At 42.6% G+C, this 16,197-nt stretch overlaps 1 protein-coding gene across 1 annotated transcript; it reads left to right on the top strand.

Annotated features, from left to right (window-relative positions):
• Nucleotides 1-9,899: 9,899 nt before the first annotated feature.
• Nucleotides 9,900-15,902, top strand: LOC542012 (translocon of outer membrane of chloroplast35). The gene is made up of 8 exons (NM_001111659.2): nucleotides 9,900-10,030; nucleotides 10,133-10,255; nucleotides 11,655-11,762; nucleotides 11,852-11,976; nucleotides 12,902-13,166; nucleotides 15,106-15,174; nucleotides 15,261-15,422; nucleotides 15,504-15,902. Exons 2-8 carry the CDS (start codon nucleotides 10,157-10,159, stop codon nucleotides 15,654-15,656), a joined length of 981 nt encoding a protein of 326 aa, NP_001105129.2. The 5' UTR covers nucleotides 9,900-10,030; nucleotides 10,133-10,156; the 3' UTR covers nucleotides 15,657-15,902.
• Nucleotides 15,903-16,197: the final 295 nt, after the last annotated feature.

Here is a 16,197-nt window from a genome sequence, read left to right as displayed (position 1 = left end):
ACTAAGCACATAGCCATCCGGTATCATTTTCTTAGGGATCACCAACAAAAGGGAGATATCGAGATTTCTTACATTAACACTAAAGATCAATTAGCCGATATTTTTACCAAGCCTCTTGATGAACAAACTTTTACCAAACTTAGGCATGAGCTCAATATTCTTGATTCACGCAATTTCTTTTGCTAGATTGCACACATAGCTCATTTATATACCTTTGATCATATCTCCTCATATGCTATGACTAATGTGTTTTTCAAAGTGAATTTCAAACAAGTCATAGGGATATTGAAAGGGAATTGGAGTCTTCGGCGAAGACAAAGGCTTCCACTCCGTAACTCATCCTTCGCCGTCGCTCCAAGCCACTCTCCATCTTTGAGGAAGAGAGCAAAAGGACTTCATCTTTGGTATAATCCTAACTCATTTATTTATGACCAAAGGGGAAGATACCACTTCGAGGGCTCTAATGATTCCGTTTTTGGCGATTCATGCCAAAGGGGGAGAAAATAAGAGCCCAAAGCAAAAGGACCGCACCACCACCAATTTCAAAAATTCGTGTTTTCCAAAGAATATTATCAATTGGTTTTCCTATTGTGTTCAAAAGGGGGAGAAAGTAGTATTTCAAAAATGATATATCAAAACCCTCTTGAACACTAAGAGGAGGATCTCATTTAGGGGGAGTTTTGTTTAGTCAAAAGAGAAGCATTTGAAACAGGGGGAGAAAATTTTCAAATCTTGAAAATGCTTTGCAAAATCTTATTTATTTGCCCTTGACTATTTGCAAAAGAAGATTGAAAAGGATTTACAAAATTGTTTGCAAAAACAAAACATGTGGTGCAAGCAAGGTCCAAAATGTTATATAAGAAAGAAACAATTCATGCATATCTTGTAAGTATTCATATTGGCTCAATTCCAAGCAACCTTTGCACTTACATTATGCAAACTAGTTCAATTATGCACTTTTATATCTGCTTTGGTTTGTGTTGGCATCAATAACCAAAAAGGGGGAGATTGAAAGGGAATTAGGCTTACACCTAGTTCCTAAATAGTTTTGGTGGTTGAATCGCCCAACACAAACAATTGGACTAACTAGTTTGCTCTAGATTATATGTTCTACAGGTGCCAAAAGTTCATCTATAACTATACGAAATCGACTGTCTGGAATACCGTAGATTATTCCGGACAGGAGAAGCTTTTTGGAAAAACAGGCCATGCGCGGACCGTCCGGGCCCTTGCGGCGGACCGTCCGCGACACAAGAATGACCCTCGGACAGAACCAATGCAAAAACACAAGTTTCCACTACGGACTGTCCGAAGGAAAAGCAAAGACCGTCCGAGCCCTTGCGCGGACTGTCCGGCCTCAGGCGCGGACCGTCCGGTCGGTAAGAAACCGAAAAACCCGAAGGTGACGGGTTCGGAGAAATGAATTATAGAGGGCCTCGCGGACCGTCCGGGGTGCACGACCGGACCGTCCGCGACTGGCTTTATCTGACATCTGACGTCGCATTAAATGCAATATAGCCGTTGATATAGCCGTTACTGCTGACCGTTGCGTTTTCAGCCGTTGATCTACAGGGGCGGACCGTCCGGACCTGGCTCGCGGACCGTCCGCGCTCGGCAGAATGGTGCAACGGCTAGGAAGTGGTTGGTGGCTATAAATTCAACCCCAATCACCTCCATTCAATACACCCAAGCATTCCAACCTTCAACATTCAATACAAGAGCTAACAATCCATTCCAAGACACATTCAAAGCCTCCATCTCTCCAAGTTTCACAATCGAGAAAAGAGATCATTAGTGATTAGTGACTTGAGAGAGAAAGTGATCCGTGTGTTATTTGTCGCTCTTGTCGCTTGGCTTTTGCAATCGTGCTTTCTTTCAATCTTTCTTGCGATCAACTCAATTGTAACCAAGGCAAGATACACCAATTGTGTGGTGATCCTTGCGGGGAAGTTTGTTCCCGTTTGATTGAGAAGAGAAAGCTCACTCGGTCCGAGGGACCGTTTGAGAGAGGGAAAGGGTTGAAAAAGACCCGGCCTTTGTGGCCTCCTCAACGGGGAGTAGGTTTGCGAGAACCGAACCTCGGTAAAACAAATCCACGTGTCACACTTCTTATTTGCTTGCGATTTGTTTTCCACCCTCTCTCGCGGACTCAATTATATTTCTAACGCTAACCCGGCTTGTAGTTGTGATTAATTTTGTAAATTTCAGTTTCGCCCTATTCACCCCCCCTCTAGGCGACTATCAGTCGACGATGCCAGAGCCAACCCATGTTAGTCTTAGCATTTAAGCAAGTGTTGAGTTCAGCTCTATCAAAATCTACCAAGTATAGATGACCCTCTAACACTCCCTTAAATGCTATTGAATCATCACTTCTTCTAAAGACAGTGACACCTATATCAGTGAAAAGACAGTTGTAACCCATTTTGCATAATTGAGATACAGAAAGCAAATTGTAATCTAATGAATCTACAAGAAAAACATTTGAAATAGAATGGTTAGGTGATATAGCTATTTTACCCAAGCCTTTGACCAAACCTTGGTTTCCATCCCCGAATGTGATAGCTCGTTGGGGATCCTGGTTTTTCTCATAGGAGGAGAACATCTTCTTCTCTCCTGTCATGTGGTTTGTGCACCCGCTGTCGATGATCCAACTTGAGCCCCCGGATGCATAAACCTACAAAACAAGTTTAGTTCTTGACTTTAGGTACCCAAATGGTTTTGGATCCTTTGGCATTAGACACAAGAACTTTGGGTACCCAAACACAAGTCTTTGACCCCTTGTGCTTGTCCCCAACATATTTGGCAACTACTTTGCCGGATTTGTTTGTCAACACATAAGATGCATCAAAAGTTTTAAATGAAAGGCTATGTTCATTTGATGCACTAGGAGTTTTCTTCTTAGGCAACTTAGCACGGGTTGGTTGCCTAGAGCTAGATGTCTCACCCTTATACATAAAAGCATGGTTAGGGCCAGAGTGAGACTTCCTAGAATGAATTCTCCTAATTTTGTCCTCGGGATAACCGGCAGGGTATAAAATGTAACCCTCGTTATCCTAAGGCATAGGAGCCTTGCCCTTAACAAAGTTGGACAATTTCTTAGGTGGGGCATTAAGTTTGACATTGCCTCCCTGTTGGAAGCCAATGCCATCCTTAATGCCAGGGCGTCTCCCACTATAGAACATACTTCTAGCAAATTTAAATTTTTCATTTTCTAAGTTATGCTCCGCAATTTTAGCATCTAATTTTGCTATATGATCATTTTGTTGTTTAATTAAAGCCATGCGATCATGAATAGCATTAATATCAACTTCTCTACATCTAGTACAAATAGATACATGCTCAACGATAGATGTAGATGGTTTGCAAGATTTTAATTCTATAACCTTAGCATGTAATATGTCATTTTCACTTCTAAGGTTAGAAATAGTAACATTGCAAACATCAAAATCTTTAGCCTTAGCAAGCAATTTTTCATTTTCATTTCTAAGGCTAGCAAGAGAAATGTTCAATTCTTCAATCCTAGCAAGCAAATCATCATTATCATCTCTAGGATTGGAAGTTGAAACATTACAAATATGAGAATCAACCTTAGCTAATAAATTGGTATTTTCATTTCTAAGGTTGCCAATAGTGTCATGGCAAGTGCTTAGCTCACTAGATAGTTTTTGACATTTTTATATTTCTAGAGCATAAGCATTTTTAACCTTAACATGTTTCTTGTTTTCCTTAATTAGGAAGTCCTCTTGGGAATCCAAAAGGTCATCCTTTTCATGAATAGCACTAATTAATTCATTTAATTTTTCTTTTTGTTCCATGTTAAGGTTGGCAAAAAGGGTACGCAAATTATCTTCCTCATTACTAGCATTATCATCACTAGAGGATTCATATTTAGTGGAGGATTTAGATTTAACCTTCTTCTTTTTGCCGTCCTTTGCCATGAGGCACTTGTGGCCGACGTTGGGGAAGAGAAGTCCCTTGGTGACGGCGATGTTGGCGGCGTCCTCGTCGTCGAAGGAGTCGCTAGAGCTTTCGTCGGAGTCACACTCCCGACAAACATGGGCATCGCTGCCCTTCTTCTTGTAGTACCTCTTCTTCTCTTTTCTTCTTCCCTTCTTGTCATCGCCCCTGTCACTGTCACTAGAAATAGGACATTTAGCTATAAAGTGACCGGGCTTACCACACTTGTAGCAAACCTTCTTGGAGCGGGGCTTGTAGTCTTTCCCCCTCCTTTGCTTGAGGATTTGGCGAAAGCTTTTGATGACAAGCGTCATTTCCTCGTTGTCGAGCTTGGAGGCGTCGATGGGTGTTCTACTTGATGTAGACTCCTCCTTCTTTTCCTCCGTCGCCTTGAATGTGATGGGTTGAGCTTCGGATGTGGAGGGATCATCAAGCTCGTTGATCTTCCTCGAGCCTTCGATCATGCACTCAAAACTCACAAAATTCCCGATTACTTCCTCGGGGGTCATTAGTGTATATCTTGGGTTGCCACGAATTAATTGTACTTGAGTGGGGTTAAGAAAAATAAGAGATCTTAGAATAACCTTAACCATTTCGTGGTCATCCCATTTCTTGCTCCCGAGGTTGCGCACTTGATTCACCAAGGTCTTGAGCCGGTTGTACATGTTTTGTGGCTCCTCCCCTTTGCGAAGCCGGAACCGACCGAGCTCCCCCTCGATCGTCTCCCGCTTGGTGATCTTCGTGAGCTCATCTCCTTCGTGTGCGGTTTTGAGCACATCCCAAACCTCCTTGGCGCTCTTCAACCCTTGCACTTTGTTATACTCCTCTCTACTTAGAGAGGCGAGGAGTATTGTTGTTGCTTGAGAGTTGAAGTGCTCGATTTGGGCTACCTCATCCTCATCATAGTCTTCATCCCCTACGGATGGTACCTGTGCACCAAACTCAACAACATCCCATGTACTTTTGTGGAGTGAGGTTAGATGAAATCGCATTAAATCACTCCACCTAGCATAATCTTCACCATCAAATGTTGGTGGTTTGCCTAAGGGGACGGAAAGTAAAGGGGTATGTTTAGAAATGCGAGGGTAGCGTAGGGGAATCTTACTGTACTTCTTGCGCTCTTGGCGCTTAGAAGTGACGGACGCCGCGTCGGAGCCGGAGGTGGATGTTGATGAAGTGTCGGTCTCGTAGTAGACCACTTTCCTCATCTTCTTTTTCTTGTCCCCACTCCGATGCGGCTTGTGAGAAGAGGATTTTTCCTTCTTCTCTTTGTGTGAAGAAGATTTCTTCTCCTTCTCTATGGAGGAGTCCTTCTTCTTCTCCTTCCCTTTGGAGGAGTCTTTCTTCTCCTTCCTTTTGGTGCGGGACTCTTCTGATGAAGTGCTCCCGTGGCTTGTAGTGGGCTTTTCGCCGGTCTCCATCTCCTTCTTGGCGTGATCTCTCGACATCACTTCGAGCGGTTACGCTCTAATGAAGTACCAGACTCTGATACCAATTGATAGTCGCCTAGAGGGGGGGTGAATAGGGCGAAACTGAAATTTACAAATATAAACACAACTACAAGTCGGGTTAGCGTTAGAAATAAAACCGAGTCCGCGAGAGGGTGTAAAACAAATCGCAAGCGAGTAAAGCGGTGAGACACAAGGATTTGTTTTACCGAGGTTCGGTTCTTGCAAACCTACTCCCCGTTGAGGAGGCCACAAAGGCCGGGTCTTTTTCAACCCTTTCCCTCTCTCAAACGGTCCCTCGGACCGAGTGAGCTTCTCTTCTCAAATCACTTGGGAATCAAACTTCCCGCAAGGGCCACCACACAATTGGTGCCTCTTGCCTCAATTACAAGTGAGTGTTTGATCACAAGAAAGAATGACAAAGAAAAGAAGCGATCCAAGCGCAAGAGCTCAAATGAACACTACAAATCACTCTCTCTAGTCATTAAAGCTTTGTGTGGAGTTGGGAGAGGATTTGATCTCTTTTGATGTGCTTTGCAATGAATGCTAGCTCTTGTATAGTGGTTGGAAGCTGGAAAACTTGGATGCAATGAATGGTGAGTGGTTGGGGGTATTTATAGCCCCAACCACCAAACTAGCCGTTTGGTGGGGCTGACTGTCGTACGGTGCACCGGACAGTCCGGTGTACACCGGACATGTCCGGTGCGCCAGCCACGTCACCAATGCCGTTGGATTCCGACCGTTGGAGCTTCTGTCTTCTGGGCCCGCCTGGATGTCCGGTGCACACCGGACATGTACTGTTCAATGTCCGGTGTGCCAGCGCGCGCGTGCCTGACAGTCCGGTGAATTATAGCGGAGCAGCCGTTCTGATTTCCCGAGGCTGCCAAGTTCCAGAGCCGCGTCCCTTTGGAGCACCGGACACTGTCCGGTGTACACCGGACAGTCCGGTGTACACCGGACAGTCCGGTGAATTATAGCGCGCCGGCTCTGAAAATTCCCGAAGCTGAGGAGTTCAGCGCGGAGTCCCCTGGTGCACCGGACAGGTACTGTAGAATGTCCGGTGGTGCACCGGACATGTCCGGTGCGCCAGACCAGGGCACACTTCAGTATGCTTTTAACTCTTTACTTGGAACCCAACATTGGTCTTTTTAATTGGCTTGTTATGAACCTTTGGCACCTGTATAACTTATACACTAGAGCAAACTAGTTAGTCCAATTATTTGTGTTGGGCAATTCAACCACCAAAATTATTTAGGAACTAGGTGTAAGCCTAATTCCCTTTCACCAGGCCTCCTTGGTCCGCCGTGCCTCGCCATAGACTCAAGCACGACCCAAATAGGGATCGGGCTAGCCCGAAAGCCCGTCAATAGAAAACAAATAATTAACTCAAATTCACATGTATAGTTTCAAAATTCAACACAGAACTACACCTAGTAGTCACCACTCATCACCCAATAAACAGTTCACAGACCACAATTCAAAGGAGGAAGTCAATGTACACAAATTTGAGTTGTTAGTGCAATGTCATCTCATTTAAAACCTTTCTAGGTAAAACTCACACATGTGAGAAACCCTAGAAACGCCCAACTCAGTTTCAAATTCAAATGTTCAAAGTTATTACAAGCCAAAGTGCAAGATCAGAATTTAGAAACACTGTTGAGCTCATAGTCACAGGATCAATACTAAATTACTAATAGAGTCGGCCTCACGGAAACTCTCAGGAGTCAGAATCAAGACACCAGTAGTGTCGGTGTTTATGACCCGACTGCGCACTACGGGGTATCCCACGTGGTGCTTTTGGGTAGGACGGTGTCGTTGATCGCGACTCGATGGTATGTGCGGAAGCACGTCGGAACACGAGAGAGTTATACAGGTTCATGCCGCCTGAATAATACCCTACGTCCTGTTGGTACTGAGTATTGAGTTTGTTGGTGGTGCTCAGGTTACAGATGAGTAGTGGGTGGCGATGGATGAATTATCCTATCAATCTAATGGTGATATGGTTGTTATGAGAGGGATGATGAGATCGTTTTGTAGGGGTACCCCTCAGGCTTATATAGGTGATCGGAGGGATATCCCTTTACAAGTTGTGAAGCCTATCCAACTCTATCTGAGTCTATCTTTGACGTTGCAGGCATTACTGCTCATCCGGAGTTTGGTCGCCTTTCTTTCGAGTTATCTTCCGAGTATCTAGCTCTTGAGGTACATGCGAACTGTGCGCGCGAAACATCAGCGATCCTTCTACGCCAGGCGCGTACAGCTAGCACCCTTGTGTTGTATTTTCTAAGACCATTTCCTGTTCCGGTCATCATCTTCTTGGTCAGACTCGTTCTGCCTAGATGCGACCTAATGGTATGCCTTGCTAGACGAACTACCAGGGGGCCATTAGGTAGCCCATGGATCATACATGTGCTTTATTAGGACCCATGTGATATCTATCTCCCACAAGTAGCATAAGATATTCATCTCGAAAACAAACTCATGCAGCAACACCAACACCTTCATCCAGCCAGAGCTCCTTGAAGGACTCTTTTAACTCATTGTCCACCGCAACATGTTGTGCTCGTTGATGGCCTATCTCCCAATCCTTTATGCAAACCAACATCTCCACTGTCTCTGCATTCAAGCGCCATCGTCGGTCCTCAAGAATCCTGCCAGAAATACTAGAAGTAGACTCCGAAGAAGTAGTTGAGACAGGAATAGACATAATGTCTCTAGCCATAATTGAAAGTATTGGATAAGTTAGTTTATACTCATGCCACCGATTTAAGATATCAAACTCATCCTCATAGGCCGCCACATAGTCACTATCAAGGTAAACAATTAGCTCACAAAGACCTGCACCAGGTCCAGTACTACTTGAAGAACCAGGTCTAGCTGATGGTCCAAAAGCACTTGTTCCTCCAAAAAATTTGCGCCATGCCTGTTTTCTCTTACCTATCATACATGGTTGATGTGTGGTCCTGGATGGCCTAGCATCACTAAACTTAGTTTCATACTTGGCATATAGCTAATACAACTCAGTCTTAACCTTTGCAAAATAAGTACCGTAATTATAATTGTTAGGATGAGAAGGCAGTTTGAGAACATTATACAAACCCCTCAACTTAGCTACGGGGTCTAGAACAAATGCAAAAGAATATAACAATGGTATAGACTTCTAGTATTTCATAAACTTAGCTTTCATTTGAACAACGATAACACTTAGATTAGTATCATGTTCATGTTCGTGCAGATGGCTAGCAAATTCAAGTATGTGATGGATTACCAAAGGACCGGTGGGGTAATAAACACCAGACATGACAACGTTTGATTCATAAAACAACTCAAGGAACTCCAAAATCTTTTCATCTACATACCAATGTTGTTCATTCATTAGAGGATAACCACAATTTGTATTTATGAACACAAAAAATACAAACTTATATGGCAAGAGATGCTTTAGTATAAGATATGTTGAGTTCCATCTAACATCCATGTTCAAACCAAAATTACGAGATCTACAACCTTTTGCTTTGCAGTAATTACTAAATGAACCAATTCTCTGGTTTGTAGATTTTAAGAAATTAATAGCAATTCTAAACACAACTAAATAATCCTTAAGCCTTTTTCAAGCCACATATCACAATCAAGTTAATTATGTGACAGGCACAACACTGATGGACAACATTATAAATTTTGTTACTAGGATCTATTGGATCAATACCAGCACCCAAGTACCCAGCAAGCATAGGTGATAATATAAGCAAAAGTAACAGAGAACACTTTATCAATCATGTCAAAGCATTGAATCATAGAAGCAATGCGTTCAACAATGTTAACACCATTATGGGATACTTGGATCAATTTAAAACCTATCACAAACTTCTTTAGTTCCCAACCAGCATTAACAAAATTAGCAAAAACAGTAATGTAGTCTTCATTAGCATTACCAGACCATATATCCATATATCAGAAGTCAAGCAAATAGAAGACACACCAGGAAAAACAATTTCTTTTAAGTTCTTTAATTTTTCATTGTGTAGCTTAACCAAGTCTCTAGCAGTTGTAAACCTAGGTAATCTAATATATCTAAACTCAACTTGAGATTCAGAGAGTCTCCTCCCCTCCCTCGGTTGTTCAGCCACGTATCACCTCGTCGATGCTTTGTCTGTAACAATTACATAAAAATGAATACCAATATCTCATAAATCATTTGCAAACATACGATCGAAACCAAACACGTCTTGACTAAAGTTTAGCTCGTATCACATCAAACATTTGAATATCAATTGAGAGTATGAAATATAGACTTAATTAAGTTTAATAAATCCGTCTCGTATTTTAGTTTTATCTGTGAAATTAATTTTATAATTATAATATATTTAATATCTATAATTATCACTTAAATATTCGATATGATAGATCTAAATTTTAACAGAGGACAAAAAAAGAGAGAAAAAGAAACAGGGACTTCCCGTCCCAAAGAGCAAAGAGGCCAAGCAAGGCCCGAGCCTCGGACCCAAACCCAAACATCCATCTCATCGATCTCCTTATCCCTTCCCGTCGCATAAACCCCCGCCGCCGTGACCTCGCAGCGACCCTGCCCTCGTTCTAGGCTTTCATTGCAGGCCTCGCGTCTCCAGGTAAGCATCTACGCTTTACCCGCCGCGCGCACACTCCGCTCCGTTCTGGCAATTTTGTTTTCTGATTTTGTGGAACGCTCGTCCCTGTGGGCTGTGGCACAGTGGCAGGGCAAGAGAAAGGAGAGGATGGCGTCGCCGATACCGCGCGAGTGGGTCGGGCTGCAGCAGTTTCCGGCGGCTACACAGACCAAGCTGCACGAACTCCTCGGCAAACTCAAGGAGGAGGTACTCCACTACGCGTTTATGCAACGTTCTATGCGTGAATCAGTTAACACCTCCGGTTTAAACTAGATGTCATCCGAGAATGTGTGCCATGGGAAGTCCATTCATTATTGTTCTTGGAATTATTTTTTCTTAACGCATGAAAATTAATGTCATCGAACTAAGTACTACAACTTCAATCTCATTACAGTCTGCTTAACTCATACTATTGTGGACCCAGAACCAGCAATGATTAAATTTGCGAGTTATGGCTCTGTAGAGTTTAGGAGCTGTCTCTGCTAGTGGCGGACGCGAGACGAGAACTCATGGAGGGCCAAAAAATCACACGAAAAAATTAAGCAAGACCATAAAAACTATTGTTGCATAGAATTCAAGTTTCATATCAATACACGTAACTTCAAAGAAAGAAACTATGTAAACAAAAGAAGCAAACATATCGCTAAGTTCTTGCTGAGTTGCTGACTGAGGCAATTGTATCCTTCTAGTTTTGAGACACTAAAATCGTTGAATATTGATCTCATCATCAATCGTCGAATAATGATCTCATCATCAATTTGTGTTCTTAATGCTGGATATGCAACTATTTCATCTAGATTAAATGCCATTCCAACACTTGATTGTTCTAAATTTTTTATTTGTGCAATAGACGAGTCGTTCACATTGGTATTGTCTTAACCATCGGTCGTGGAACCCCTTAAAAACGGTTAAAAAATATCCTCATTTATCTAAATAAAGAGGAGAAATAACCATCAACTATTTATCTAATCTCCAATTCACAATCAAAAGTGAATATTTTAATCTAATTCAAATATTGAATCTCTGGGAAAGAATGGAGTCAGGAAGGGGGCGGCGTCGAGAACGGGGGGTGTCAGGGCGGATTGGCTCGGGTGATATCGAAAAGAATAGAGCCGGACAGATAGATGTGAGGACTAGATCGAGACTTAGGATGAGAGTCAGGAGGACTAAGCGTTTGAGCCGATCCAATGAGTAAACCTAGACGTACGGGACTGTTTTGGCCCATCCAAATTTCTAGTTTTTTCTATACTTAACATTAGGTATAAGGGGTTTTAAAAATTGAGGGGGGGGCATGGCCCACTTTGCCCCCCCTTCCCGTCCGCCACTGGTCTCTGCTAGAGCTTTGTCACGCATGCTAGGTCCGCACTTAGAGTTGGCGACCTAGCTGTGCAATGTCTAAACGTTATCATGTAAACTGCTGCCTCCACAAAATTGCTTTTAATAAAGCAGGGCAGAAGATGCCTTTGGTCTACTATATTGTCCCAGATGGCAAATGAATTGGCCAGGAGGTAGTATATTAGTCAAGGATTGTCGTGTTTTTGGGTTGGTTATGCTTCTTTAAGAATTGGTGATCAATGCATGTTCTGCTTGTGTTTGTGATGTGAAGGATGTGAGCACATTAACAATTCTGGTGATGGGGAAAGGTGGAGTGGGAAAGTCATCCACTGTTAACTCCATCGTTGGGGAGAGGGTTGCCTCTGTCAGCGCTTTCCAGGTCTTGCTTCTACATGTTCTAAGTTTCTGGTTTGGCTTCTGCCAGAGTAACTTGTGTGTGGTTCTGTTGTTGGATGTTGTACTGTTCAGTCTGAGGGTCTGAGACCAATGATGTGCTCGCGCACAAGGGCAGGGTTCACTTTGAACATTATCGACACTCCTGGGCTTATTGAAGGTGGATACATTAATGAGCAGGCCGTTGACATCATTAAGAGGTATGAACATTTCAGCATTTCAGCTTGTTGAGTCATATCCATACTTGCCTGAAAGTGATGCAATTTGTTAGAGATTTTATAGCATGTAATATAGGGATTTATGTGGCACTTGCCCTGACAAAAGATTGTCATTCTGGACCTAGTTTAAGGAAGAATTGTCTCATACTATCAGGTTGCTTCAGTTGGACATATAGTGGATTTAGCATGGTCTTTGGGTAGCACATTTAGAAAGCATTGTTTTCTCATGAAATACTACATGGCAGATCATTGAATGCTATAAAAAATGTGTGCGCTGGAATATTCCCTTAAGACATGCATATTCTTACTATTACTCTCTACAACCACGACAACACTATGATCTACTATTAATGTTTCTGTCCCTAGTAGCCTAGCGAAACACTCCATAAACTTGATTGAATTTTATAAGTTAAACTACATTGCTTGTTCTGAAAGAGAATAAGCCTCTTGCGATTTGAAGAGCTTAGGCAAGAGAGAATTTAAAAAATGTGCAGATATCTGGGTTAGGGACTTCATATGCAGAGTGGCTGTGTTATCTTGAAGGGTGTAGCACATATGCAGCCCTAACAGCACTAATTTCTCTTTATTTGTATATTTACTAAAACATCAGAAAAAAATAACCGTTTGGGGGGCAAAGAGATCACCAAGCAATCAAGCATCTTAAAGTGTGGAATTGTCAATTGTGGCATGTTGATGTGTTCTGTTGAAGTTTTGTTCCAATCTGAGGATGGTTGATTAAACCAACCTACTGAAATGTTTGTGGTTTGTTGGTCTCACCTAAATTTACCCTTGGATCCAAATGCAAATGAGACATTGTATGGCAAGTGCGAATGAGTGAAATAGCAATTCCTGCAGCCTCTTTTAAATTAATATACATTTATCTTACATGTTATCAATTATACTGCAGATTTCTTCTAGGCAAGACTATCGATGTTCTCCTGTACGTGGATCGTTTGGATGCGTATAGAATGGATACACTGGATGAACAGGTTATAAGAGCCATCACCAATTCATTTGGAAAAGATATTTGGCGAAGATCATTGGTTGTGTTGACCCATGCCCAACTCTCACCACCTGATGGAATCGACTATAATGATTTCTTTACAAGAAGATCAGAGGCACTTTTGCGATACATCCACTCAGGAGCAGGAATCAACAAACGAGAATATGGGGTAATGCATGCTTTCATTTATCATATAACCATTTCCACCATGTTGTGTGGAATACTCATGCATCAATTAAGAGCTGCAATGAGTGTTTGACCTTCCTCAGCCACCAAACATTTTCTGCCATTTTTCAGTTGGACATACTCTGTGGAAATGCCTTTTGGATTTCTGATCTTGGTTTCACTTCCCTAATACTAGTGCTAGAAACCACACTAGCTGCTAAATGATGGTCATATGCAGATATATTATCAATTTATGCCATTAACCTTGCACGGTCATCATTTGCAGTGTCATATTACCTTGATAGTTAGTCTCCATGGAACTGGTAGCTGAACTTTGCACGGTCATCGTTTGCAGTTTTTGATACTAATTCGATGGTATACTGACTGCCAGTCTAGATATGTTTGGGGTTTAGTAGCAGTCTTGTCAGTTTAATTCAATGCCATTATTTTTTCATCTATTTAGTTTGCTAATGTTTTACACAGTTTTCAGAGAAGTACTACCAGGAGGTCATTGCCGTGTGCTGAGCAAGAGGGTACCACAGCGCCTTATAAGCGGTATCCTAGGTGGCTGTTTCTCTGTTGGTTCCCTGTCACTGTGACTACTGCCGCTGCTGCCTGACCCTTTCATCTCAGTTGCCTTCTGGCCCCTTATCTCACCTGCCTCCTGACCCCTTCATCTCAGCCTCCTCCTGACCCCTGCACTCCTCCCAGCAACTCATGAGTCCTTCCTCGTCCTTCTGTGCTCTCTCCTCTACTTCACACACACACACACACTGAGATATGGGAGGCAGACACCACTGAAGCAAGGAGTCGGACTTCCCAACACTGGTGGACAGGACCATGCAACTTAGGGAGAAGCAGCAGCTGATGAAATCGAGAGCACATGAGAGAAGAGGAGAATGTGGGAATCAATTTTTTACTGTAATCCTGGTGCAAAGAGTTGACTGGTGGTGATTCCGTGATTGAGTTGTGTCTGGGTGGTGCTGGTTTGCCTGAGCTGAGAGAGAAACAAGCTAGAGGGAGAAGGTTGCTTCTGCATCATGTGGTGCATGAGAGCAGAAGCGACGCAGTTTGGATTATATTAAGTGGGTAGTTGGTTCGATCTGAATGGGCCATCATATGGAACTCAGTTTTATCACTTTGTATTGATCTTCTGAAACTATGTGACATGCCGGCATTTCATAGGTCATCCACTATGTTACAAAATGCCTAAATGTGCCTAAGCTCTAAGCGAAGGGTCACAATTCGCTTAGTGCCTAGTGCCTTTGTAACCTTCATTTACATGGTTATGGCAGTTTATGTCCTTCAGATTTTGTTGGTAGTTTCCAATGGGCCACATGATGTGGGTATATAGTCATTATCATGTACACAAATGACGGGCCTGATGCAGTGGTGAGAGATGTCTCACTAAGTCACCAGGGTCGCGGGTTCGAAGTTGCCTCTTCGCATTTGCGAGGGAAAGCCTTGCCTCGGTTTATTTGTTTCCTAGACCACACTCATGTGGGGGCCTCCGACACAGGGTCTGTCCCTTGATTCCTGAATCATCAGCAATTTAGCAGAATGTATTTGCTCTAAATTTGCATTTTGTTGTTTTCGCCCTTATCCTTGTACCACTACGTATCCTTTGATTCCTTTCAATAATACGTGTTTTCAACGATTTCTCAGTTAGCTATGCTCGTCTTCGTGTTTCATCCTCAGTTATTAGACTATATGAGATTGGTAGCAACTTTAGCTACATGGCTGTATCATGTTAGTTGCTTTTCTCTACCTGCTGATTTGTTTTATGACGTGCTCTTTCAAAATTATGTTTTCATGGGCAACAGGAAATTTGGATTTTTTCAGTACATCACAGATCTCTTTGTGCACAAGACATACTGACGGATTCATTTCATTTTTGCATTTTAAGTTAGTTCTGATGGAATATCTACATTTTGCTTTTTTAGGATTTCCCCTTGCCAATAGCATTGGTGGAGAACAGTGGAAGGTGCAAGACTAATGAGCATGGGGAGAAGGTTTGCCTGTTTCTGTGTTTGACCTAGCATTTCTCTGTTCTCGTTCCTTAATGGTTAATAGATGACGATATTTCACTGTTAAACAGATACTTCCGGACGGAACTCTGTGGGTTCCAAACCTGATGAAAGAAATTACTGTTGTCATCTCAAACGGGAGCAGTCCCACTCATGTTGATCAGAAGTTAATTGATGGTCCAAACCCTAACAATCGCCGAAAGTTGTTCATACCACTTATCCTTGCTGTGGAGGTGGACTGCCTACATAATACTTATTTTCACTGACATCCTCAAACAGAACTCTACGCTCATATCTTCTGTACTCTTTTCCAGTACTTCTTGGTGGTAAAAGGAATCCGGAGGGCGATCCATGCAGATATCGCAAACGGGAAGGTAGATGACTGGGAGCAGCGTTACCGGGACCTGGTGGGAAGCAGGGACCTCGTAGAGCAGAAAGGTTCTACCTCCCGGAACCGCAAAGCCTAAGTTGGTGTACCAGAAAGGATTCTATTCGTGTTGAGACCCACCCACTCGATCTGCTGCTCCTTTTCCTAAATCTGTGCTGGGGGCTTTATAGAGTTCGCTGGTACTACTTGAAAAAAAAATGCTCCTGTTGTAGTTGATAAGATTATGTTTCCCATTTTATGACGATTGGCCGTCTTCGCAATTTTGAAGATGTTATCGAATACGTGTTATTTTATTGTTTTAAATTATATATGGCATGGAAACATCAAGTGTGGACTGGAGTGCTCTGAACATCCTCAAACGTCGGTTGATAAGATCAATGTGTTGCAGTTCGGCCATATAAAATTTAAATCAACCGATCGGTTGATAAGATCAATGTGTTGCTCTGAACATCAATGTGTTGCAGTGCAGTTCGGCCACCTTTCCCTGCAATTATTTGGGTCTGCCGATTTCAGACAGGAAACTAAAGAGGAGTGATCGTATGAGTTTATACTTGATAAGATTGCGAACTGGCTTCTCAATATGGCTGGTAGAACAACATTGGTATGTTCTATGCTTTTGG

This window comes from Zea mays, chromosome 1 (genome assembly GCF_902167145.1).
Source record: "Zea mays cultivar B73 chromosome 1, Zm-B73-REFERENCE-NAM-5.0, whole genome shotgun sequence".
NCBI classification, from domain to species: domain Eukaryota; kingdom Viridiplantae; phylum Streptophyta; class Magnoliopsida; order Poales; family Poaceae; genus Zea; species Zea mays.
This window is presented reverse-complemented; position numbering and strand designations above follow the sequence as displayed.